This window comes from Alligator mississippiensis, chromosome 2, assembly GCF_030867095.1.
Source record: "Alligator mississippiensis isolate rAllMis1 chromosome 2, rAllMis1, whole genome shotgun sequence".
Taxonomy (NCBI): Eukaryota; Metazoa; Chordata; order Crocodylia; family Alligatoridae; genus Alligator; species Alligator mississippiensis.
The window spans coordinates 274,062,572-274,090,416 of NC_081825.1; the positions used below are offsets into that span (position 1 = coordinate 274,062,572).

Below are 27,845 nucleotides of genomic sequence, written 5' to 3' on the forward strand. Positions count from 1 at the left end.
TATCCTCCCTCATAAGGTCTCGCTCATGATTTGAGCAATTGGCTATTTGTGTAACACCACCACCTGGCCTGGCCAGGGCCCCACACACCCCTGCCCCTGCCCCACTGCCTCCCTCATTGCAGGAGCCTCGATCTGCCTCCCCCCTCCCTCCCCTGCTGCCGCTTCCCTCCTCCACAGACTGACCAGCTGGGAAGAGGGGCATGCAGTACATCCTGGGTTGGACTTTAATTCAAAAAGTGATCTCCTACTTAAAAAGGTTAAAGGCCACTAAGCTAAAGTGTAAAAAGAAGTCTGTGAAAATGAGCGGAAGTTTGGAAAACAATGGGTAGAGATAGGAGGCAAGTAGGAGAAGTGAGGGAAACGTATAAGAGAATGCAAGCAGTCAGCTTCAGGCAGTTTACCTGGTTAATTAGATGTCAGACAGGTTATAATGTCGCTATTGAGGTTAGCTTCTTTTTCGTGCTGTGAAGTTTGTCTTTTAAAAGTGTTGGGTAGGTTTCCCTTGAGCACAAGTATAGTGAGGTCAGAGATGGAGGGGTTGTTCTGTGACAAATGTGCTCTTAATGGTGAGTGTTTGTCTCCATCCTTTATATTTTTTCCTGTGAGAGTTCATTCTCTGGCGCAATTACTGTTTATTTTCACCCATGTAGTTGCCACGAGGGCATTTGTTGCATTGGATCGGGTACATTACATTTTGGGAAAGTCATGTGTAGGAACCATGGATTCTGAAGGTTTCTTTATGAGGGTGTTGATAGTGGCAGTGAAGGTGTGTTTACAGGTTACAGACAGGAAAGGTTCTTTGGGTAGATGTGATATCTTTTATTAGACCAACTGAGTAGATGGAAATCAGTTCTTAGCAAGCTTTCAGGTGCAGTCACCCTTCATCAGGCACTGGGAGTCTCTGACTGGTCTGAGATTCCAAGAGATGAGAGAAGCTAATGAGTCCAAGGAATGAGCCTCAGACCAGCAGAGACTTCCTATGCCTGATGAAGGGTGACTGCACCCAAAAGCTTGTTAAGAACTTTTTTCCAACTACTCAGCTGGTCTAATAAAAGATATCACATCTACCCAAAGAACCTTGCCTGTCTACGTCCTTAGACCAACACGGCTACAACCAAAAACTTGCTGATAGGTTAAGCATTTCTCGCAAAGACAAAGCTGTGTTCTACTTGATTTCTGGGCAGCAGAGAGTTTGTTCTAATGACAAGTAGGGCAAAGTTGGGAGGCCCTATTTGAAAGCCAGGAGTGGAAGAACAGGGAATATTTCACCCTCTTTTTGCAAGCAGTTTGTTGCAGGCTGGAACTCTGCTAGCTTGTGGAGAGCCGTTTGCTAAAGGGGAAGATTTGCATTTTTCTACAGGAAATGAAAAACCCAGATCCCAGCTGAGGAAGAAGGTCTGACATTGGAAAGCTTGTCTATATCTCAGCTACATAGCTGGCCCAATAAAAGATAATTGCCCTAAGAAATCCTTGCCCCTCACATAATTTCTCAACCAGAGCTACACCACCACTCTCACACTATTATACTTACATGTAATATGATACAAACATATCTAAATCCTCTCTCTCAGCAGTAAGAAGTAAGATTAATGCAATTGAACTCACCATTTAAAATGTGATTTAAGCCAGAATGCAATACAGAATACATCTACACATGCATTAATACCTCTTTTCTAACGCACACTAAATTTAGTACTTCCAAAGTGAGGTACTAAATTAATGCACATTAGGTTGGGCTAATATGCAGTAGCACATTTACATGCTTTTTAGTGATGCTTAATATGTAGTAATCTATTTTACTGCACATTAGTGTGATGTCATTTTTTTTTAGGTGACACTTTCATGTGCAGTAAAATATTCTACTGGGCATTAAAGTGCACATGTAGACGTGTCCACTTTTCAGTATTTTTCTATCTGTTCAAGTTTTAAAATGGCCTACTACATTAGAATATGAATGGCTTTTTGCCCTTCCCTTTCCATTCAGCAACTAAACTTGTTATTTGCCTTAAACACAACAAAACTATTTCCTTTCTTTAAACAGCTGTTGCAAAATCTTATTTGTGCCATTTTAGCTTGACACCAACATCACTGTTAGGCAAAAATGATGTTATTATAGAAATTCACAGGAAATAAAGGGAACTATATGGGACGCAGACCAAGCTATAGCTACTTATTACATCAGTTGGCATATTCTTTTTGGCTGACTGCTGTATTAATTACTTCCTTAATCCATGAGCAATGTCACACCAAATGCTGCTAAAGAGTAGAGCTAGGATAATGTGTAAATTACCCTTTTAATTACTTTCCTGACATCATAGGTAGTTCTGCTTCCTCCAATAATTAAACCTACATTTTGATATTTCTTCAAATTAAGCTTGTCCATGACAACATCCTTTAGTACACTTAATTTATGGTGAAACTTAGCTCTTTACTAGCTATAGTACAACAACAGACCAAAAAGAAAATTTATAAATCTATATTATACTCTCTTAAACTGGGCTGAGCTTTTTTAAGGAGGTAGGTACCTTTCATTGACATTTTGATAACTACGAAAATGCAAAGAAAAATATATCTAAACTTACTTTTACACATATTTTAATAATTTGATGCACTGCATTTGACATGAGCATAATTCTTTAATCATCCTAACCTTCCACCTTCAACTTTAATCATCTACTAAAAAAAAATTCTGCTTTGTTTTAAATCAGGTCCAAGATAAAAATGTTTGCTCACAAATTGATTATTTGATTTCTATTAGATTACTAAGGTGCAAGTGTTGAGCTGCTTTCAATAAGTAACAGATTGAGGATGACACAACCAACTTTCTTCTGTAAAATTTGGTTCAACTGGCACCTCTCGTGGCACAGCAAAAAGTTGCTCAGGAATTTCAAGCTTCTGGCAAACTGACATTGCAACTTGCTATAGTTCTCATTCCAAACTAGAACAAATGTTTGACTTCTACAAAACAATTACCATAAAAACTATTTTATTCTAAAATGGAAGCATTAATACAAGGAATATTAGAACAACATTTTCAAACATATTTTGTTTCAAAACATCAGCTACAAATGAGAATCAAAAAAAGCCCAACTGAGAATTATGTCAAAAATAAATAAATAAATGAAATAAGATGTTTTCTAATAGAAAGTTAATTTCAAAGAAACCCCAATTTCCAGTGGGAAAAATTGTTCATACAAAAAAATGTTAGCCAGCTATATTAGAGCACCTAAATATTTATTTTTAAATAACCAGGTATTTGTGGCTGTTTATTTTCAAAAACAGCTTCTGTGTTCAAAAACTGTAGCTGGCTGGGATGAGCCTTCCAAATGGACTTCAGAGAGCACTTGCTGATATCACAGCTGGATTTACTTTGGTCAGCTTGCACATCTTTATTTCTGTGATACAATACTAAGGGATTAAGACTGACTTCCAATTTGGGTTGTTCAAGTAGTCAGTGACTGGCATAATGCCACCAACCAGTTCTGATTCAGCACTTTTAATCTGTCTTTTTAAAAGTATGGACATATGTATATTTGTAACAACTTCAAAGAGGGAGGGGAAGCTGCTGCTATTGCTCAGGAGTGTGCAGCAGCTGCCCTGCTCCGTTACACATGAGCCTGTAATGATGCAAGTGACCAAACTTCTTCCAGCTCTGACCATGGGTGAAGCAGGGTTCAAGCTGGAGTGGTTTTGCTACATTTGAATCACTACAGGCTTATTCACATGTATGGAGTTGCAACGTAACCACTTCTGAACCTTCCTGAGCAGCAGCCCCCCCTCCCTTTTTAAATGTCAAAAGTCTGTTTGTTCATACCTCAAGAGCTATATAAGCGGGTCTGTAATATTATCCTGGCATTGTAGAGTAGGAAACTGAGGCAAAGGGATAGAAAATGACTTGTTTGTCACTGAGCAGGTCTGTGACAGGGCCAGAGATGGAACCAAGGGAGAGCCCCTTTCATTCTGGCTTAATTCTTAGTCATGACATTCCATTTAGTCTCTATACATCAGCAGAACAAGATTAAAAGGTTATGTGTGTGGAGGTCACAATCCTTGGGCATTTATGCTCTGTGAATGAGCATAATGTACTCTGGGAGTGGGGGGAGGGGAGGTGAGTATTTTAATTAGAGCAGCTCCGAGAGCTGATCTAATTAAAGCACGTGGAGTATCTCATGTATCAGCGTCCCTGCAATTCAAAAGAACAGCAGTGATGCTTTATCTAAAGCTCAAAAGTTTCTTTGCTCACCTTCTCTGATACTAAGTTTTGTGGGTTGTTGATTGTGGTTAAAAATGAACAAGCTTTAGACAAAGCGCCCCTGCCACCATTCTGAAGCATGGGGGACACTGATACACGAAATGCTGGAGGCTGCTGGAATGTGGTAATTACCATGCTCCAGCAGACTCCATTAATCTCTCTATACATTAGCAGAACAGGATTAAATGGATACGTCTGTGGAGGTCACAATCTTTGGGTGTTTATACATGTGCTCTGGGAGTGTGGGGGGGTGCTCTTTAATTAGAGCTGCTCCGAGAGTCACTCCAATTAAAACGCCTGGAATGTCTCATGCGTGAGCATGCCCATGCTTCAAAAATGGTGGTGGAGGTGCTCTACCTAAAGCTCGAAAGCTTCTTCACCCACCTTCTCTGACAATTAATTGAGTCTGCTCTGATGCACTGTAATCAGAGTGTCAGCAGCCTGGCTGCTCATGTACAAGCACCCTTTGTTCACATTCAGCTATTACTGGCGTGAAAAAACACCCAATGTTATGTCAGGAGCATGTGTTGTTACAGTTCTACAAGTGCAGAGGTGATGCAGTTTATAAAAGTATCTCCTATGATCCTACAAAAAACTAGAACTCTTGGTTCCAAAATGATACCTTTTATTAGACCAGCTGGAAAATGGCAAGATCTCCTATGATCCTGCATTTATCCACCGGTCCTTTTCTAAACTCTGGTCCACTTTAGTATTCATTTTAAATTCCTGCAGACTTGCTTATTTGTTTGTTTCAAGAGAATTACTAGGATTGTTTAAAATCACAATTAACAACCCTCAAAATCTGGGTTAGTGTCAGGGAAGGTGGGCGAAGAAGCAAGGAAAATGGTGTTGATTACCAGGTGCTCTAGAATCAGTTTTTTCCTCTTTAGAGAATTGAAGAGATCAGAAGTTATCAACAATTAGTATTCAGAACGGACAAAATCCAAGAGTAAGCTTTTATGGTTCAGAGCAAATCAGAATTCCTGCTGGTATCTGGAGGAGGTGTTACTTAACTCAAGTATTTTTAGGCAGAGTAACGCTGAGCACATCAGGAAAGCAATGACAAAGCAGGATTACGGCTCTGTGCTGCATACAAATTTAATGGTAGATATTGGAAGGTATGAGAATTCTTATAATGCTGCATACATAAGCTTCATGCTGAAATAATGCTTATAATAAATTGCAACCATTCTGCTCAGCCCAGGAATTCAGAAAAAAAAAATTTGATGGCTGTGAAAGCTTGGACAGCGTCTCTTGCACAAAAGTGCAAGACAGTGGTTAAGGCAAGACAAAGCTTGGACAGCGTCTCTTGCACAAAAGTGCAAGACAGTGGTTAAGGCAAGACAAAGCTTGGACAGCGTCTCTTGCACAAAAGTGCAAGACAGTGGTTAAGGTAAGACTGGACTGTGGTGACAAATCTGCCACAAAAAAAATAAAATAAATAAAACAACAACTCTCCGCTATAGTTGCAACCCATTAAGGCATAGAGAAAGTGGAGCTTGCAGCACCCAATACCAGACCCATTCCATAAAATAATAAGAGCGATAGTTCCTTTAAAAGGAAAATTGTTGGCAGAGACTTGACACTTATCACATGCATCTATCCAAACTAAGAAAGCAAGAGAGAAAGGCTAAGCCAGTAGGCAAGGAAACTACATATAAATTTCATCTGAGCTAGGAACTTGAGAAGACAAAAGACTAAATATACATTTCAAGCAAAATTTGTAAAAGGTGCACTAAATACAAGGAAGATGTCCTGCACATGAAACATCCTCAAATTTCTCAAAACAGGCATCCAATGTCTACGGTGTTACCAATGTCTCAATCATTCAATGACTGTCTGGAGTTTTATAAAAAGACCGGCACCCTGTACAGGCAATTGCAAATTTGCCCCATTGTTAAACAAATACCCAAAGACAGGTCCAGTAACCAGTGCCTTTAGGTATCCTGTTTAGCCACTCAAGACCCATCACATTTAATTACCAAGCTAGTCAGTAGCTGCAAGAAATACAAGTCTTCACACCTGGACAAATCCAAAAACAGGAAGCAGGCAATTTAACAATTGTAATGTGATGGTTCCCCTTTTCTTCCCTGTTTTGTTCAGACTTTAATCAACCAACCAGCAAGGAAAAATGCTTTGAAGCTATACAATTAAAACAGTATAAAAAGCAAGACAGAACTGCCAGCAAGGTGTATTATTATGGGGAAACATAAAATGCAGCAGGCAGGCAGATCAGGGGCTTGCCAGCACCCCTAGGAGGGCTGCCAGGACTGTGCTGGAGTCCTCCTGTGGGTGCGAGCCCCTGATCTGCCTGCCAGACAAGTGAAGCCAGGTGCTGCCGCCTGAGATCGGCGCCAGGATGATCAGTGCTGCCACTGGTCCCAGGTGGCAGTTCTCATCTCCTGTCACCCAGCAGGCCGACTGGTGGACCAAACCCTGGGGAGGACTCCAGCACAGCCCGCGCAGCTCTCTCAGGGGTGCTGGCAGGCCCCCGATCTGACTGCCTGCCGACAGGAGACAGATGCTGCCTCCTGGGGCCAGCGGCACGGACCTGAGGCAGATCAGCTGGTGTGGGGACCCTTCCCCGCCCCGGGATCAGGGTGGCAGGTCCCCACACCAGCTGATCTGTCCTGGGCCTCACACCCTCCTTCAGCCGGCTCCAGTACAGAGCCGGGGCAGATCAGCTGGTGTGGGGGCCCTCCCTAGCTCTAGGATCAGGGCAGCGGGTCCCCACATTACCTGATCTGCCCTGGCCCCATACTGGAGCTGGCTGGAGGAGGGTGCAGGGCCCAGGGCAGATCAGCAGGTGTGGAGACCCTCCCCTGCCCCGGGATCAGGACAGCAGGTCCCCACACCTCCTGATCTGCCCCAGCCCCATATCCGAGTCAGCTGGATGAGGCCCGGTGCGGGGGGAGGAGGGGAGGGAGTGTGGCACAGCCCCGGGGCTGCACTCTGCCCCCTGCACTGGGCTCAGGTCTCAGCAGCCTGTAGCCCCTTTCAACTCAGCCCGGTGGCAGGAGGCAGAGCGCAGCCCCAGCTCTGCCCACCTCCCACTACCAGGCTGAGCTCCATGGGGCTGGCAGAGCCCATCAGAGCACAGCCTGGCGGTGGGAGGCAGGGAGAGCCAGGGCTGCGCTCTCTGCTGGGCAGAACCACATGGGGCTGCGGAGTGTAGCCCTGGCTTTCCCCTGCCTCACACTACCTAGCTGCTGCTTCAAAATTTGAAATGTTTCAAAACGTTTCGACTGGCCTCGTTTCGTTTCAAGGCTGTTTCGAAGTCCTCTGTTTCATTTCAATTTCACTGTTCTGAGCTCAAAGCAAGTCAAAACAGAGAAAATGAAACAGCCGGTGAAATGTCGCACAGCCCTATAAGATAGTACTGTCCCTGAAAGTACTCTCCTATGCTGGCGTAATTTACCACGATTAAACACATGTGTAGGTGATGACCACAGGTGTATGTTGTGCACTAGCTGGGGGATAGACTTCTGCCTGTTGCCTAGCCCCACAGCTCCACACTTTCAGCATGCTCATGCTCCAGCTAGCCTCTCAGCCACTCAATCTCACCATCCTAAGCCTGGGGCTGATATCCGGACTCCCCCCGCTGTACCCCCCCGCCATGCCCCTTGCCAGCCTGGGCCTACTTCACCTCAGCTCAAACTGCTAATCTGCACCAGCTCAAATTCCTGCTGCCCCAGGCCCAGGAGTAGTTTACTCTCACTCAAACTGCCCCAGCATTTATTGCTTCACACCAACTACACATGTGGACACAGCCAAATTAATCCCACTTCTAATTTGTTTTATAAAAATAGAAAAGCACATGTAAACACATTCTACCTCTTCGTAGTTTAATTTTTTTAAATTACTAATTAGTCACTTCTGCCACAAGAGTTGTACAGCCTTATATTAAAATATTTTTTTAAGTACTGACCAGGAATACATTAAATTCCAAGCAATAAATGCAACATAAAAAGATATACAATTCCTAATCTAGAATTCTGATGAAGTTCAATGCATGGGGGACTACATTCAGGGATTCTTTAGCATCTTACCTGGGGTTAGTGAGATTGTAACAGGATTTCCAAATCTGTAGCATATGTTTACAGGTAAGAAGTGCTTCATCTGGGCCTCTACACAGGGATTCCAGTTTGACTTTTGTAAACAATAATCTAATAGAAAGGAGGATATTAGACAAAAAAAAAAAAATCACAAAAAAAAAAATCAAGCAAAAACCATTATACTTAATTTGAGAGAACTAACACTGATTTGAAAACAAACAGCAAGAACTTCCGATACCTATACATATAGAAAAACATTGAAGGAGAAACTGAATTGTTAACTTTATATTGCCAAACACTGGAACGGTAGGATTTGACTATTTTTGTCCACATACCACCTTACATGGTCACAAACACCTCATGCACAAAGAGATCATTTTAATATGAGCTCTGCTGGTAGAGTAATTGATGGTATGATACAAATTTGCTGTTGTGCTTCTCATTTTCTGGTAGAGAAGATGCACCTAGTAAATTAGATGATGTTCACCAAAGTTTGGATTAATGGAGATCTTGTTCTGACACAGAAGACCTTCTTCAGTCACACTGTATATACACTTGTTCTCACAGGTTCTTAATACATTCATAAAATTAAAAGTCTCCCTACAGTAACAGAGCCATTATTTTGATCCCAAAGAACGCCGTTTACATTCTAAGGTTACATTCTAAAGACATAGATGTCAACACGTGGGAGCTGTGTGGGACAAAATATGATACACTACTATAAATTTGTCTTCAGGAACTGTTTCTTATTCTTGATAAAAAGTCTGGGTCATTTTTTTGTGATCTATAACTCAAGGTCGAAATAATTGACAGCAGAATATATTTTCTTGTAATATGCTCCATCATCAGATCAATCTTGGGAAACCAGTACTTTCAGTGATAAAATTTGATAGTTATTCTTCATAGGGTAGTAACTATGATGGTTAAATGAGTCAGAAACTAGTAGTATTCTCATCTTAATAACACTACGTATTAATATAATATTTTGATGGCAGCCATAACCTCTTATGTTGGCTATAAGCAACAAAGCAGGCACATTCATCTACAGCTGGGGTCAGCAACCTACAGCTCAGAGAGATTTGATCTGGCCCACCAAAATACCATGTGGCCCACGGCAACATTCTGCAGAGGGGAGACCCACTGGCAAAGGAAGCAGCAGCCTTAGGGACAAACTACATTAATCTGACCTGCTGTCAGTAAAGAACATTGCCAACCCTTGATCTACAGAAGTTTTGAAAACAGGATATTATTTAGAAGTTAACAATATACAATGATGTTGAATAAAACCAAAAGGGAAAGTGAAAAGGGCTACTTGTTTTTGAAAAGACATGAAAGTACTTTTGCACGGACAGTGTACCTATTACTTTTATTTACTCTTCCACTCCACACATCATGAGCACCAATAAGTGACAATTCTAAAAGCTGAGCTGTAACTCATTCTCATGCCATCTCTTAGTTTTCAATCATTTTTTGACTAGAGAAAAACTAATAGAGCAATTTTTTTGTGGCAAACAAACCACAACAGAGCAGAATGCTTGTGACACTATGGATTCCTATTTGAAATCTGGAGTCTATTGTGTGAATCATGTTTGGGTGTTGGCACACCTAAGCAGTGATAATACTGTATGCCATCCCTAAAAAGATCTCACAAAACCCTGGTTGAAAATTATTAGTTTAAAAGATAAGATCTTAGTTTAATGGTGTTGATCAATGGGGTCCAACCTTTATCTCAGGTATGCCACAAGTTCACCTTGCACTCTCCCTGAGTGCCACTGATGCTCTTCCTCTGTCCCACCTCTTGGCCTATTTCCTGCCCTACATGCTGTTGTCCCCTTTGTGATGTGCCATATGTCACCCACAGCAGCTGCCTGTGCCACAGGTTTGCCACTGCTGGTGTAAACATTGCCAGAAGTTCCAAACACCTGGAAACAGGTTGTGTAAGTATAACCATATTTACTCTAATGCAAGACAAGGTTTTCATCTCCCATTTAATGCAAGGAAAAGAAGCCTCTGTCTCATATTAGAGTACAAGTAAAGGGTAAAAGGGAAGGGCACAAGCAGTTCCTGCCATTCTAACCCCTCCCCTGACCTGAGATCAGTCAGAGCCACAACAGTCACCTGCACCTCCAACATTTGCCTTTTCCCCCCCATCCGCTTACCCACTGCAGCACTGGCTATACTCTGGCGCAATTAGGGGGAGGGGACAGCAGGCTGCAGGGGGCAGGCATGGGGCAGCATGGGGGAGGCACAAACCTAACCCCAAATGGTTAGATTCTACACTTAGAAAATGATAACAAATTTATAATTTCCCATGTATACCATCTAATTATGGGAGTGTGGGGGTCTACCAAGTTCAAGTTGTCTTAGATTCAGGTAAATACCATAAATTAGAAATTAAATCTCAGATTTAATCAGTTACACTGCTACATATAATGATAGGAAGCAGGGAAGAATACAAATAAAGCGACTATCATAACATTAAAATGGAAGGACCAAAGTCCCTTAATTCAATTACTAACTTAGTTGCCCCAAGTTACAAATTAATGCGTGGCAGTTAAGGAGGGGAGATGGATTTGCAATTTTTTTTTACCCTGAATACAGGCTTCAAAGTTGCAAACACCAGCTGCAAACCATCAAAAGTTCTTTCCCCCAAGGTTGAATGGCTCAAGAGGACAGAATAACTAAAGCTTTAGAAATGTTTACTGAGACCCAGATTGAGGAAACCAGCTACAGTCCTCACTGGATGAATTATTGATTGAGTTTCAGGGAAGAGGGACCTGTAGATCTAAGCAAGGTTTAGGTAAATGAGGTGGCATATGTATTTTATAAAAGTATCTTTTGGCACCACAGAGTGGCATAACATTCTAGGTGAAAAAAGCACTGGTCTTTTCTGTTAGTGGAAAGAGATAGTTAAAAGAAATGGAGAGAGAAGGAAGAATAGAAGCACCCAGGAAAATGTGAAAAAACATTTAGAAGGTAAAAGGTAGGACTACTTTAACTGCTCCTTTACACACCGTCCCAAGATGCAATGCATCTGAGGGTGCTGAGGAAACTGACTGATGTGATTGCAGAGCTGCTAGCCATTATCTTTGAAAAATCATGGCAAATGGTGGAGGTCCCGGATAACTGGAAAAGGGCAAATATTGTGCCCATTTTTAAGAAAGGGAAGAAGGAGGATACAGGGAACTACAGACTGGTCAGCTTTACCTCAATCCCCAGAAAAATCATGAAGCAGGTCCTCAAAGAATCCATTTCAAAGCACTTGGAGAAGAAAGTAATCAGGAACAGTCAGCATGGATTCACCAAGGGCAAGTCATGCCTGACCAACTGGATTGCCTTCCATGATGAGATAACTGGCTCCGTGAATGCCAGGAAAGCAGTAAACGTAATATACCTTGACTTTAGTAAGGCTTTTGATACCATCCTACACCATTCCTGCAAGCAAGCTGAGGTAGTATGGGTTGGATGAATGGATTTTAAGGTACACAGAAAGCTGGCTGGATTGTCAGGCTCAATGGGTAGTAATCAAGGGCTCAATGTCTAGCTAGCAGCCAGTACGAAGTAGAGTTCCCAAGGGGTTGGTCCTGGGGCCAGTTTTGTTCAATATCTTCATTAATGATCTGGAAGATGGGCTGGATTGCACCCTCAGCAAGGCTGCAGATGACACCAAGCCGGGGAGTGTAGTAGATACACTGGAGAGTAGGGCTATGATTCAGAGTGACCTAGACAAATTTGTGGACTGGGCCAAAAGGAATTTCATGGGGTTCAACAAGAACAAATGCTAAATCCTGCACTTAGGATGAAACAATCCCATGCACCGCTACAGCTTGGGGACCGACTAGCTAAGCAGCAACTCTGCAGAAAAGGACATGGGGGTTACAGTAGACTACAAACTGGATATGGGTCAGTAGTTTGTCCTTGTTGCCAAGAAGGCTAACAGCATACTGGGCTGCATTCATAGCGTTGCCAGCAGATCAAGGGGAGTAAACATTCTGCTCTACTCTGCACTGGTGAGGCCACATCTGGAGTACTCTGTCCAGTTTTGGGTCTCCCACTATAGAAGGGATGTGGACAAGTTGAAGAGAGTCCAGTGGAGAGCAATGGAAATGGTTCGGCAGCTGGGGCACGTGACTTCTGAGAAGAGGCTGAGGGAACTGGGCTTATTTAGTCTAGAGAAGAGAAAACTGAGGCAGGATTTAATAGCAGCCTTTAGCTACCTGATGGGTGGTTACAGAGAGGATGGAGCTAGACTGTTCTCAGTGGTGACAGATGACAGAACAAGGACCAATGATCCTTGTTTAGGGAGGTTTAAGTTAGATATTAGGAAATTCTCTCACTAGGAGGGTGGTGAAGCACTGAAACAGACTACCTATGCAGGTGGTAGAATCTCCATGCTTGGAGGTTTTTAAGGCCTGGCTTGACAAAGCCTTGGCTGGAATGATCTAGTTGGGGATGGTCCTGCTTTGAGCAGGAGGTTGGACTAGATGACCTCCTGAGGTCTTTTCCAACTCTAATTTTCTATGATTCTAAGATATCCTTTGAGCAATGCTTTTCCAATGGTACACTGAAACCAGATCCTCCTCAGTGATACAGGCAACTGCAGGTCCCATGTGAGATGCCTAAACTGAAAGCAACCTCATGAATCATCAAGGCCACTTCCCTACTATCACAGACGACCACGTTATATCCTCTCTGATTCTTCATCTGAGGGGTATTCATTAAGTACCTAACTATCTTATTTAGAAGTACACCAAGGCCTAAAGAATGTCATAGGTCAAAGAACTAATTTTTTACATGCTCATCATTGGACATTTTCTTCTGATCTGTACCAGGCTATACTGAAGCGAGTCATTCACTAAAAATTGGAAAAATAGAAAAGAAAGTAATGGGGAGTGATCAAATACTTGCAAAAGCTTGACCTTAAAGTAAATTCATGGACATGGGGCACATGTACACGAGACACTTAACTTTGCATTAGCATAGTTTATGTGCACATGCTTACTTTATTATAAACCTCCATAATACCAAGTATATTTGCTTCCTGCAAATGTAAGTAGCAAGTTTATTTAGCATTAATGGTGCTCTTGTGCTTGTGTAGATACCCGATTGGGAGCAAAATCTGTTTCTGGTTAGCTGTCTACCGGGGGTGGGGGATGGCTTCCTACCCCCAGGAGCTGCCTGCTGCTGGGGTGGGCTCAGGAGCCAGGGTGGGGAGTATGGAAGCTCCAAGACCCTGCTCTGAGATTGTGACAGGGGAACAGGGGCAGGGAAATCCTTATGTCTCAGCCCCCACTCCGCCATTGCAATCAGACAGCAGGGGCCAGTGCTGGGAGACCCTTAATCTCCCAGTACTGGCTCCACGACTGTGGGGTAGCTTAGTGCACAGTAAATCTAGGCTGGAATAAATGCATGGTGTAAATGTGCCCAAAGTTGCTACAGTGGCAGATGACTTCCCTCCATGCATCATGGTTAAGCATCACCAGAGCACCACAATAGAAACCCCAAAAAACAAACACCAAAACACAAAGAAGATGAATACCAGAATGCCTAGCCCTGATGAGAAGACATGACTTGATATTTCCAGCAAACTTGGGGGAATCTTTCAAGCAATCCCCCCAAAATTCAGATATAGAACTTTGCCTCTGGATCCAAGTAGCAATGCCAGGTCTTGCCAAAGAAACAGCACTGCATGAAGTGAAAGCACAAATAGTCTCCACGTCCTATGAAATTTGATTTGATCATGGCTATAGTTTTTTGGGACACGGAAGGGATGATAAAGATCTTTGATCTTGCTTGATAAGAAGATTTGTTTATGGGACATTTCATTGATAACGTGGTGACTACAGCAAATCAAGCAGTTATAGTAGAAGCCTTATGAACTTTCTATAGAATGCAATTAGCTCTTATATTTTACAGGAATTTTAGGACATTATATTCAGAAAATGCTTTGTGATCCACAGGCAGCATGAGCTGCAGAAGTTCAGGCTGCTATTCAGATCCAAGTATGCAGGCTAAATAATTACATAAATACTGCCATACGTATCTCTATGGTCTCACTGTCAAATTCTGTTGTGAATCAAAACCCTCGCTATCATAATCGGATATAATTTAGCATGCTGATGAAAGACTAACATTTTCAGTACGCTTGCTTGGATTAAGTTTCGTCTACATTTGTGTTTTATTCCTGTTTTTTTTTTCCTAAATGTATTGTTTCTTTTTTTCTGTAGCACTTCCTATGGGAGTTTGTATTGTTTAAGTGAAGACAGAAAAACAGCCCAAAGAAAGTCTTTTGCACCACCACAAATCTAGCTGAAAGAAGATGCAATTAAGAACATTAAATAACAGCTTTTCACATTTTTAAAATCTACTGAAAAGTTTTGGGCTACTGAAAAGGTGTGGGCAAAACGTAAAGAAAGTCATGCAAAGGATGGAAGATTCATTGTGAAGACATTAAAGAAAAACACATTAATCAGTACACAGAAGAATGAAGCAAGACAAAGATCTATTTAAGCAGCTGGTTAAATAATGGGGAAGGATTATACTTCCTGCTTTCCTTGTTTACATACTATGAATGGAAAAAACTTTTAATATGGGGGTCATAGGCCTTCCAATATGCAACCAATTTCTCTGGGTCCCTACAGTCTACATTAAGGGGTCACCTTTCTCTGAATCCTCAGTCACTTCCTCCCTAACCGGAAAAGAAGATTAAGGAAGGACACTACTGTCCACTAAAGCTCCCTTTTTGCTTATAAGCACAAAGGTTAGGGACAGAAGTTTGACATAAATCAGTGTGCTTAGAAACCGGTTCAAATCTCTAACACAACAGAAGCTCAGTGCACATAAACCGCTTTCAAAATAGCTGAAACTGGTTTAAAGATAAACCTGGATGGATGTAGCATCAGAATTAACCGATTTAGGTTAAATGGATTTATTGAACTTCTAATCCAGATCCCCTCCGGATTCAAGTTAATTCACCATCCCCCAGCACCCCAGGATGCTTTGTACCTCTCCCACAAACCCCACTTGCAGGGTGGGGTGGGCTAGCTTTGGCCCAAGCTATCTTCTCCAGCTGAGCAGGGAGGCATGCTCTAGTGCCCCAAGGCAGAACATTCCTGACTAAACCATTTCAGCTAAGATAGGCAGCTATGGAAAAGCTAGAGAACCCCTCCCCCTGCCCCCAAAATCTAGGCAAAGGTTTGAAAATTAGATGGAGGGTGGGGCAGGTTCCAAAACAAAAGGACAATTAACTTCCCCTCCCTCCCATCTATCATTGGCCAACCAAAGGAAGATGGCTCAGTTTTGTATTCCCAGGTATGCTCACTACCCCAGAGCTATTCACCAAATGAAGGTCTAAGCAAATTTCTTCACCTGACATAGTATATAGGTGAGGCATATCGGCTGCTACGATCCAATTTCTGATACAGCTGCATGCAGCTGGTAAGTCTGTTGTGGTGGAAGGGGAGGGGGGGAGAGAAGGGGCACGGGGGTGCAGATCAAGGCCCTGAAGTGAGTGAGCAGGGCTGTGGCTGGGTAGGGGGGCTGGGGCAGGCACTGCCCAGCCAAGGTGGGGCACAGGATGGAGCCATGGCTCATCTGGGGGATGCAGGGGGCAGCTCTCACCACTGTGAGTACCCCAGGAGGGCACGGGGGGGGCAGTATGCCCCTGGATCTGAGCGGAGCAGGGCAGGCTGCAGCTGTGGACTGGGGCAGCACCAGGCTCTTCCCAGTATGGGGCTGGCTTGGGACGGTTGGCAGTGGCACTGGGAGGAGAACTACAGAAGAGATTGCAGCCACCCAAAATTTCACCATAGTTTCCCCATAGCCCTTCCACCCAGCGCCACCACTGCTGCACGCCCTGAATGCAGCTCCGGCCCAAACCTGCCCCCCCCATGTGCCAGGAAGAGCCTGGTGCACCCCACCCCACCCTGACTGGGCATCCCCTACCCCAGCCCCTGCCCGACTCCCTCCCTCACTTCAGGTGGCGTTGATCTGCCTCCCCATGCCCCTTCCACCACAATCGACTTATCAGCTACACACAACTCTCCAAGCTGTCAGGCTCTGCTCCTTGCTCCCAGTGTGCTGCAGTGTGGTTGCATGCATGCATGGGCATTTATCAGCCAAATTATCAACCACATCAGGACAATTTCCAATACAATCAGTTTTCTTTATATCATTGCCAATCTAATATTGGACCGATGTATCGGTGCACCTCTAATATATAGTTTAGTCAAGCACAAGCTACTGGCCTTAGTGCAGGGATAAATGGGTAAATTTAATGCCCTGTTATAGACAGGAGGTTAGAGTAGATGGTTTTAACATATGCTTGTGTCCCTAAATTCTATGAATTTATCCAAACAACCCAAGTTTGACAAATAACCCTTTAATGTTTGATGCAGAGTTACTTCAGGTTCAAATTAAAGTACACTCCGATTCAATTTCTGCATATCAGGAGGTTTGGTGTTCATCAAAAGTGAAAGATAGCATTATTTCAGAAATTTAAGCCTACAAGAAGAATGCCAACATGAAAACACGCTAAGGTAGAATGAATTTTACTTCATGTACAAGCCACCTTATTTTAAAAGAAATTTGGACTGCATCAATTCTATCAAGTATTTATCAATATACCCAACATAGTAAGTCAAATACATATAAAGCCAGACTTCTAGATATATGCTGCATGTACCAAGTTGATTGCATACACAGTGATGCCAGACCTAACCAACCAGGTCCATTGTGACTTTTCAGTGGTAAGAAGAATTTTTCAGAGATATCTAAGTGGACTTTGGGACAATTTTAAAAGTTTGTGTATTTTAATAAGTATTTTGTACAACAGTGTTGCCTAACAGAAGGTATAACAGAATTAGAAGAGTAATTTCATGATGATTTATTTTGAAGTTTTTTTAGAAGAAAATTGAATCAATAGGCACCTCTACCTATCAATAAGCTATGCTTGCCATATGACAGACAGCAACCTCTTTCTCCTCAGTCACATAAGGTTCTCATTTTTGCTGAAAGTATCAACAAATTTGGAAGGATTCTTCCTCATCCTAATATTACATACAAACAAAACATAATTAACAAGAACAGGTTACTGAATACAGGTATCAGGAAACCCTGTTCATACAACTTTTCAGCTACTGACATTTACTTATTTATTTATTCATTCAGTTTATACACCACTCTCCCCAACGAAGACCCAGGGTAGCTTAACAGTCTAATTTCTTCCAAAAGCCTGATAATCTGAACCAACCCCCAACCCCACAAAAACCCTAAAGCAAAATACCTTAGCTTTTTCCACTCCTGTCCCAACACACTAACTCTGCTGTTTGTATTGCTTACAGAAACAATATAATGAAAAAGAGTAAACCGACTTCTATTATGCCCATCCTGATTATTAGGAAAGTCTCTTCCAGTTTTGAGCAGACAACCAGTTCACCAGTTCTTCTTTTGTCACATGACAGCAGCAGCAAAGAAAAAGGGACAGAACCAAGTAAACTCTGGACAAAGAATCTGATCTGCCAGAGTCACAAAACAGTTTCCTGAAAAAGGTTCAGAGAACTCATGCTGGCCAATTTCCTCTGGAGCATTTATGCCTCAATCACTATTTCTACTATGCATTTCTCATAATGAAGTATCAATATTTCTGCTTATGAACAAGAGAAGCAGTTCAATTTATATATACCATATTGGCCTGACTCCCACACCTTGCCTCCCCACCATGCTGCTGCATTCTCTGCTGTAGCAGTGCGGAATAGAGGAAGGGAAGACAAACCAATTGGTAAAAAGATGATCTAAAGGAGAATCATCAATATTTACATTCTGCCAAGATGTACAAAGTGAGCCAACTAGATTAGGTTAAATCCCACTGTCAAACAGAAAAGGTGCACCTACACAGCTTTCTAAACAGTGGTGTGCCTGGTACACTGGGATTTCCTACCCAAAGCCATCAGTTTCTACCTCACTTCCTTCCCCTGCCCAAGCTAGAATTCTCTATATTCAAAGAAGAAAAATGGAAGCTAAGATACGTGCCTGTACATGAGTGTGGAGGCTGCTCCGATGCACTGTAATTACAGCTCATCAGAGCAGACTCAAGTAATTGAGTCTGCTGGAATGCGGACTTCCACATCTCACGCATCAGTGTCCCTGCACTTCAAAACGGTGGTGGGGGTGCTTAAACTGAAGCTCATTTGCCAAGCTTTAGTTTATTTGCCAAGTTCAAGCACCCCTACCACCATTTTCAAGTGCAGGGACACTGATGCATGAGATGCTGCAGCACTTTAAATAAAATGGCTCATGGAGCCGCTCTAATTAAAGCATCACCACCCTCCACCCCCGAAGCAGATGTAAAAGTACCCGGAGAGACCGCAGGGAAGACCTGAAGTTCAGTCTGCATATGACGGGTGTCAAATATACGGCCCAAAGAATTAAGTTGTCCAATCCACAGGGCTCTCACAGGATCCAAGAATTTGGAGGCAGGGTGAACAAGGTGGGCCCCATTGCCAAAATCCAGGATATGGAGCCCCTTTGGATGCATCTCAGCAGTGGGGGTGAGTGATGCCTGTGCTAAAGTCCGCCGCTGGCTGCTGCCATGGTCTGGATCCAGCTCACAAGGACCCCCTGTTCTACACGAATCAGACACAAGGGCCCCTCAGACTGTCAATAAGTGCCAGCGTTGATTTTTTTTTTGTTTTTTTTTTGTTATGTGACCATCTGAGACCAGCAATTTATTACATTCTGGTGGCTGAGGGACTAGCTATGAGAAAAAATGGACTTTCTGTGACTAATGACTAAAGGAAGTGATTAAAAAGCCTCTATTACACTACTGGCTCCCAAAAACAGCATCCCTCAAACAGTCCTCAGGGACCAGGAAAAAAAAAAAAATGTAAATATAATTGTCAGTTAGGTTGAGCCATTTTCTTAAATGATTTTATGACATACTCTTAGAAGGAAAAATTTCTACCACACTTCAACACATGTAAATGTTTAAACAGTGAACTTCAGTTGTCTTCAGACCTGTTACCATACGTCTTTCCTTTCCGAGATTACTGCTTAACATTAAAATAACACACTTGCATTCCTCAAATAGTCGTTCTGTTTCTTACTTCTGCTACTTGAAGGGCCTGTCAGCTGTTATCCCTTGGAGTTGTCACTAATTTGAAGCATAATATTAGCAGTTATTATTTATTGCTTATTGTATATCAAGTAGCTTTTTGTTAAATCATGCTGATCTCCAGTGGTTTATTGAAACTGTAACATAACACTATAAGTAAAAAAAAAAAAAAAAAAAAAGCTAAAGTGAAGAAAGCAACTTTATAAATATTTCATTAAGAAACATAACTTCACCTAACCAAGTGATTATTTATTTATTCATTTATTCATGGTGGAGCATGAATCAGAATAAATAAAAAAAATGGTATTTAAAGATTACATACTATAAATAGCTTGGGCCACAAAGAATATGTACCTAGTCAGAAGAGAATGAAGAGTTTGAGAATTGTTAATATGGAGATTTGGCATAAACGATTTTCACCCTAAGCTCTTCTTTCTTTCTGGGACTGTGATTTCACATACAATAGACAAGTTCCTCACAGAATGTTAAAATGGATATGAATCAATATCTATTCTTTTCCTTGTTTTCTTTTCTGTAGTATTTACTAGAATTCCTAGTAATCAACAGAGATTTACATTATTAATTTCATGCTGGCTTGTTTTTATGAGAAACAAAAGGAGAAAACTGAAGGATAAAACTGCTCTTTGCAATCAGATAAAGAGAGCCTCTTAATTTATTTATTGAACCTTCTTTGGAGACTTACCCAATTAGTCATTATGCCATGGCTCATCACCAACATTTGAGTGTCTAATGCATCTAAGCCTAGGTGATCTTCATCTAGCCAATAATACTGGGGCAAGTGCTGTGATACTTTAAGTCAAAAGCAGAGGAAAGTTCCTCATGTAAAATCCTGAATGGTTAGGATGGGGAAAGAGAGCTACTGGAAAATGAACTACACAGGAGCACAGCAGCTCCATCTGGCACTGAACAAAATATTTTTAATTTGCTTTCCCCTTAGCATTTCCACAATTCTTACATCAGTAGCATAAGTTTCACTAAGCTGTAGTTCACAAAACAACAGCTTTAAAAGTAAATACATGTGGAGTAAAGGAGGGAGAAAAGAGAGAGAAAAATGCAGCCACTATGTGCTTAATGCAGTTGCAGTTTAACAGGAAGGTCACCCTAAATCATTTTGACCATGCTTTCAAACCTGCAAACTATTCCACATGTACACTATGCCTAAATCACCCACCAACCACTACTCAAAAAGCCTCAGCTCAAATGGTAAGGGTGACAAATCTAACAAACAAATGAGCCTTTGTGGAATCCAATGTTCTGTTCTCTCATCGGCCCCAGTGGCTGTCTAAAGAGGGTGCTTCACCTTCCCATCCCCTAACTCTCCCAGCACCTTCCCTGAAGCAGCTCTGGCAACAGAGTGCAGAGAAGGAGCAGCAGCTGCAGTGCAAGAGCAACAGCTGAGGGGGAGATGTTGCCTCCTTTTTGCTGGAGAAAAAACAGTGTTCTTCCGTTTGCTCAACACATGCCTATGGCAAAAGAGGTGACATTTTCCCCAGCAGCAGCAAATTCCTGGCTGCTGCTCCCACACTGCTGGAGCTGGGAAGGTGCGGGAATGGGGAGGGGGAAGGAGGGGGCACACAGTACTGCTCAGACACAGTTAAGCCTCTGCATGTATTAACTAAAATGATATTTAAGGGTACTTGTATGAATCCACGTATTGCATCTTCATTTGAGGTCTTGCTGAATTTGAGAAATTTGAGTTTGAAAAGTAAAAAAAAAACCGACTGCGCCAACATAAGGCTTTGTCCCTTTGCATATATTCCTTTGAATTCTGACACCTGTGAATAAAAGCAGCAGGGAAGGAGTTTGTTCTTTAACATAAAATATTATCCTAATTAAAAGAACATGTTATAAGTACTGTTGGATATGAAAGGAGTTCAACTTCCCATCAATGTCATCAGCAAGGTAACTTGCAGTTATATTAGGATGTCAAGCATATTGCTTTTAGATTTGTTGTGCATAGCATTCTACAGTCGCAAAATACTTGTTAAGGCCGATGGATTTTTATTATGTTTCCATAGGTTCCTCCCCCCCCGAGGTCAGACTGCATATTTATACAATCAATAATAAAGCAAGTAAATTAAGAAATGCATGCCCATGCAGTGAAGGGGCTGTGATCTGATGCAAACAGTCCAGCATCACGCATTATTTCTCCCCATACCTCCCCCTTTTTTTCCCCCCCTCAGGATGAAAGATTTTTTTTGGCCTAATGCAAGATTTTGATTTCTTAGGAGAAGAGGTCACATTGAATGGGTATGTTTTTCAGTAGAAGGCTAGGGAGTGGGGTTGTTACTTTATCACATCACAAAGTAGGGTGTCTATAAAACAGGGGGTAGATTTGGGGGTGAAACACTGGTAGCACATTCAATTGTGCACAGGACAAAAAACAAATTTGGGAACATACTGAATGTTTTAAAAAAGGATTAAAATATTACGAGCGGCAGGAAGTGCCATAATCACTTTGCACCTTGGCAAATGCAGCCCCAAACAAGAGAAGGGAACAGTATAAAGGGATCTCTTTTCACAGGCATCTAGAAGGGGAGAGAAAATCGTGTTTGTTATCAGTGGCTGAAAGGGAAAAAAAAAAAAATCAGGCCAGCAAGCATCCAAAGCACTTGTGTAAATTCAAAATTATGGCCAAACATTCCATTTCACATAAGTGCCAGATATACTCTATGATGCCATAACTGGAGCTTTGCAGATAAATCCCTATAGAAAATAATCTAATTATATGTAGAATGCCATACACCATGCTGGGAAATCCTGATACAATGACTGGCTGCCATGCAGGTGTCTAAGGGAGGAAAGAGAATAAAAACTTCCACCATCCTCTTCCAACACAGAGGGGCTAGATGCAACCCAAGAGTGCTGTAGGCAGGAGTTAACTATTTCAAGAGAGCAGAAGGAAATAGCTGTGTCTGCAGAGCAAAGGGAATCTCAAATTCATTTGGTTCAGAAAGCAGCAGAGCTCCAAATCCAATGTGTTTTTTTTCTCCTCCAAGGATTCTTCAGAAATCAGGGACAAATCTGCCAGCATTCAGAAGAAATCTGGGTGTCTCAGCCATTTAAGCCACCATAAAAGAGAAGATGACCCTATATGATACCACTATGGGCAGCTAAGTAGATGTTTTTGCATCCTTAAATATGCCAGAGCAGATGTCCTTAAGGGTAGTGGAGTGGATGACCCCACACTGACTGGCCCTCAAGGGTACCACACAGGTCATTTGCTCTGTATTGTTCTCAATACAAACTGACCCCATGCAGAAGCAGATCAATTTTTAAGTTTCTTGAGGAGCTGGGCAAGGGGAAAAATTCAAAACAAATCTGTCTATGGAATACTACAGAATATAAAATCACCTATACATGAGGCTTTTTGCCAATATTTGGAGAAAAAGAATCAAAAAGTTAAGAAACAACTATGAATTAGCTGTAAAGCCTTAATATACTAGGCAAAATATAGCTAAACCAAAAAAAGTTAAGTCTCCAAATCTGCCCTCCCTCAAAATAAGTGCAGTAGAGTACTAAACAGGAAAATAAATAAAAGCAGAAGGAGGGTCTATGCAAATTACCATCTCAGATACTCACATAAAGTTTTCCGGATATTCACTCAAGGCCATGTCAATAATATTCAAAGCATCATGATAGTGTTTCTGAGCTGAGAGCAAGAGCGCAAGAAGATGCAGAGAGTTTGCATCATCTCCTTGAAGTTGAAGAGCCTGACGAACATAACCCAGAGCTTCTGGTATCTGATTTAAAATGCAGAGAACTGTTATGAGAAGTATTGCCTGCTACAATTTGAATGAATGTATATTAACATTCAGGGTATGTGCAGTGTAATACACTTCAATGCTATGCAACATTCTAAAGAGTCCTGTAAAAACACTAAATCAGAAACATGACATGGACTTCATAGACTTGACATTTCACAGCAAACTGTAGAAGTTTCAAAGTAATAAACTAACCTATAAAGTGAGATGAATATTGCTGTCAAACATTTTAACATACCTTTAGAATACCAGATTCATTCTGAGATAAATATTGTTGCTTCCTTTCATAATTTATGATACATTCTTAATGAGGTTCTGAAGATATTTTTAACTTTAAACTCAATTCAAGCCTATCCAAATAAAAACAAAAACAGAGCTACTGATTTCTAAACAGCTTTTTCTTTACTGTAAATTTCTGATCTCCTCAGCTGCAGATGTTTTTCCTCAAAGAAAGGTGACAAAGCACTGAAAAAACCCACTAACTTTATATCATGACACAATGCATTTCTGAATTCAAGTTTTTTTGGTGCAAAGTCAAAACCATGTACTGAAAAACATTCTCATTCCATTCTAATGTGACATACACACTGATGTCTCTTCTGTTCATTAGCAAAGAAAAGTAATTGTGTAGAGTATGTAAAACTACCATGCTCAAAATTTAATAAAATAAAGTTTGACACAGGAAAAAGCTTAGCATGATGCATACAAAGCAATTCTGAATTATCCTGATTCATGTAATGCAAGATACAGGCCTAGCTCCTTTAAGGGAAAAACAGTACAGAACTCAGGCTCTCTTGTAAGAGCATAACAGATCCCCAACCCCTTTTATAGCTTTAAAATATTTGCTGCTGCTTAAAAATCTTTTTTAAACAGATTTGTGTAGTACTGTTCACAACCCCCTCACTTCCAAACCAAATTTTCTTCATGAACAAAAAATCAGATTCATGCACTGAAAAAACAGTGTGCATGCCTGAACCTAACACTATCACGCTTCTACATGGCAGATATGATCCAATTTTTGAGAGAGGATATCCACACAGTGAAGAGCCTTCAAATGTAAAATTTCCATGGCCTTAAAAGAAATAAGAAAACTCATCTGTGTTTTATTTCTGACCTCAGTCTACACATGACATGAAGTGCAATACAATCTCCTGAGGCAGGGGTGTCAAACTCACCTGGCCCCACAAGCTGAATGAATGGCTAGTGACCAGTCTAAGTGACAGATAGATGGTGTGTGGTCAGCCCTGTGGGCTGGATGCTGTCTATGGACCCCTCCCCGCCTGACCCTATGCTAGATCCAGCACACATGGTGCCTACTCCAGCCGTCCAGGACCCAACAGGAAGAGGGCCCAGCACCCCAGGCATTTGGCTGCCACTGCTGGGATGAGTCACAATGCTGGATTTCTTCCTGTGGTGTTCCTGGGGCTCCAGCACTGCTGCAGTCTTTCTGGTGCACAGCAGACAAGTCAGCGAGAGGCAACACTGCAAGAAGCAGCCCAGCACCATGGCTCCTATGGCTGAAGCTAAGCATCTGGTCAAAACCCATGGTGCTGGAGCCCCAGCAAAACCACTGGAACTAGTCCAGTACTAAGGCTTGTTCTCACAGCAGCAGCCACCAAATGCCTGTGATGCCAGCCCTTTCTGCAGGGCTGCTGGGGTTACAGCACCATGGGTCAGACCTGGACTCTTGGCCATCCCTGAGGGAATATGTCTTGGTACCAGGCTTCTTCCTATGGTACTGCTGGAGCTTTCACTAGCTTGGCTGGCAATCATCCACTGCTTTTGCCCAGCACTGGAGCACCAACAGCACCTGCAGGAAGCAGCCCAGCATTGTGGGTGCAGGACTACAGCAGCAGGAATGAGACATAGTGCTGCTAAGCCTACAGTGCCATGAGTCTGACAGATGATCAGCTGCTCCTGAGGGACGGTCCCACATCAAGGCTGGGGGCCAGATGACCTGGTTCTGTAGGCTGAATCCAGCCCCTGAACTGCATTTGACACCTCTGTAGGCAATACCCCAGATAGTGATGGCAGCTACAATGCCAGGCCTGTTGAAGAGCAGAGACCAATCTATCACATCAATGTGCACACATTCCAGAAGGCTATAAAAAAAAAAGCAAGAATTGTTCTGTTGGAAAAACATGTGGTAAAGAGCCATTTGCACAGATCAGAATTTCTATACAACTATCATAATGAGAAGATTTAATGCACCTCAAGTAGAACTAACCTGTCTAGATATGGCAAGCTGCAGAGCCAGGTAAAATGCTGCCAGATGATCCGTTGGAGACAAACTGTGGGCTCTGAAAAAAATAAATAGTCAATCTATTACAACACATTATCCACTATACATTCATATCACTTCTGAGCTTGTTTGTTCTTTTTTTACCCAGAGTACAGGGATACATTGGTCTTCCATCTCAGCCTGGCTGGAGTTCATTGTAATATTTTGTTATAGCACCCTGAAGTTAAGTAAAAATGATTTTTGGTTTGAAAATAGTCCTTTTTTGTGCAATTTTAAAAGTGAGTGATATAAAATTTATTAATAAAGTTTAATCCTAGACCCATGCAAGGGATCTGTTGAAGAGTTCACTGCAAGAGATACTCAACTTTCCATTGATTACTCCCAAGCTTCTCGTTTTACACACAAAATTCAGAAAAAGTAGGGTGATGCCAGCTGCATAGTAGATGCCTGAGTGATCTCAATTAGGCAGAACAGGATGGAACTAAAACTGAAAACTCAAGGGAAAGGAACAGCTAAGTGAGCTAGATCTTATTATTGTAAATCCCATAGTGTGAGCTGCAGACTCCAAAAATCTTCCTATAATGCAACACAGTATAGCTTCTGGGGACCCTATTAGGTTCCTCACATAGATTTCTGGATTTCACAGATTTCATAGACATTAGGACTAGAAGGGACCTCACAAGATCATGAGGTCCTGCCTCCTGCCCAACGGGCAGGCAGTTAGCAGTGGTCAAGTGATCCCAGCAAGATAAGCATCCAAGTGTTTCTTAAAGGAATCCAGAGTAGGTTCCTGCACCACCTAAAACTCAAGGGCAAGGAAGGAGGAGTATCCTGACACTCCAGAGATGTACTAAATATCTTCTGGCAGTTCACCCTTGTAGCACAGGGCAGCATAAAAACTAACTTCAAAATGAGCCTTTGTTTAAAAATGGGGGATGCAGAAATTGACAGTATTTCCTTTACGAGCATTACTTCAGAGCTCAAAAATAAGTGACAGGGTTCTGTGATAGTAGCACTTAGCAATAAAAAATTAAGCAAAAATCACTTCTCTTAAACACACCAACCCATTGTCATTACACATAACAATCATCTGATATAATTAGAGAAAAACCTACATCGTTTTCTCACTGTTCATTTTGTCTAGCCAATCTCACTACTTTCCCAAAAATTCAATTCTCAAAGAACGCATATGTAGTTTTTCATTGAAAACAAGGACGGTAGATGTAGAGCTAAACTACTTTAAAACTTCCGTTAAAAAACAAAAAAACAAAAATCAGATTTAAGTTAATTGTGGGCATTTAAATGATGCTTATAATGAGCAAAGTATGCAATTAAGTCACAAAAATGAAAAAAGTTGAGTTCTTTATTCAGAGGAAAAAAGGTTCTATCCTTTATGATCATGAAGGGAAAACAGAGACTAGTATTAGAGAGACAGGCCCTTAGCACAGTCCAGAGACATTTTTAGTTTTACTTGTTTTTTAAAAGAGTAAACAAGCAAAAAAAAAAAATCCCTTCAGAATGGCTGGCCCAGGGAACAAGATACAAAGATTTTCTTTATAGGTTACTAGTTTTAAAAAAAAACATTCCGGTCAGTTAAAGTTCAAAGCAGCTACCATCTGTCAGCTGTTTGGTGACACATGAAATGACCAACACAAACACTGTGCAAGCATGCACCAACCCTGTGGAAAGATTGGTAACCCTGGTGTCATTTCAAACAGACAGATGCCAAAACCTGCCCCATAATTGGTCCTCTGACCCTAGCAGAGTTAGAGGTCACTCTACTCTCCCTTCCAGAGACTGCTCTTTTAGAGCAGGAATAAGAACTTGGCAGAGATGCCCAAGGAGGCCTGCACAGCTGCTGACTTTCATAATGTCATAGTGATTAGGGTCAGAAGGGACCCAAATAGATCATCAGGTCTGACCCCCTGCCCCAGGCAGGAACAAGTGCGGGTTCATAACACCCCAGCCAAATATCTGTCCAGCCTCCTCTTGAAAACCCCAGAGCAGAAGAGAGAACCATCTCACTTGGGACTGTAACTTTATTGTATGCAAGTATTCCCATTTTTGGAGCACCACATTTTTACAGAGTGAGTGGGAGCATATAACAAACAAACATACTGGGAAATGTGGTGCAAAAATATGGTGGCAGTATGGTGCCCCATACTGGCAGCCTTTAAATGGAGTTGGTTGTATAAGCTATCAATGCAACTAAAACAGTAGTGTTAACTGCTGCAGTAATGAAAAGAAAATATTTCAGCAGGGCTACAGGGTATGAATCTCTGCTAGTGAAGGTGGCTCTAAGTGAGGTATCACTTTACCATACTTGACAATATAAAAGTTTCTTAGTTAACTTTCTTCCTTTAAAAAAAATTACTTATAAAAGGTACAGAAGGTATCAACC

General features: G+C 41.8%; 1 protein-coding gene across 2 annotated transcripts in view; it reads right to left on the minus strand.

Moving 5' to 3' along the window:
* Positions 1-27,845, minus strand: part of TTC7B (tetratricopeptide repeat domain 7B) — a 266,729-nt gene that overhangs the window by 100,658 nt on the left and 138,226 nt on the right. Inside the window, exons 14-16 of one of the 2 annotated variants that reach the window (XM_006271821.4) lie at positions 25,430-25,502; positions 23,021-23,181; positions 8,302-8,418 (exon numbers count right to left, since the gene is read on the minus strand). In XM_006271821.4, the coding sequence (XP_006271883.1) occupies positions 8,302-8,418; positions 23,021-23,181; positions 25,430-25,502 (351 nt within the window). The remainder of the gene's footprint in view (positions 1-8,301; positions 8,419-23,020; positions 23,182-25,429; positions 25,503-27,845) is intronic. The other variant, XM_059723173.1, reaches the window with a different exon arrangement.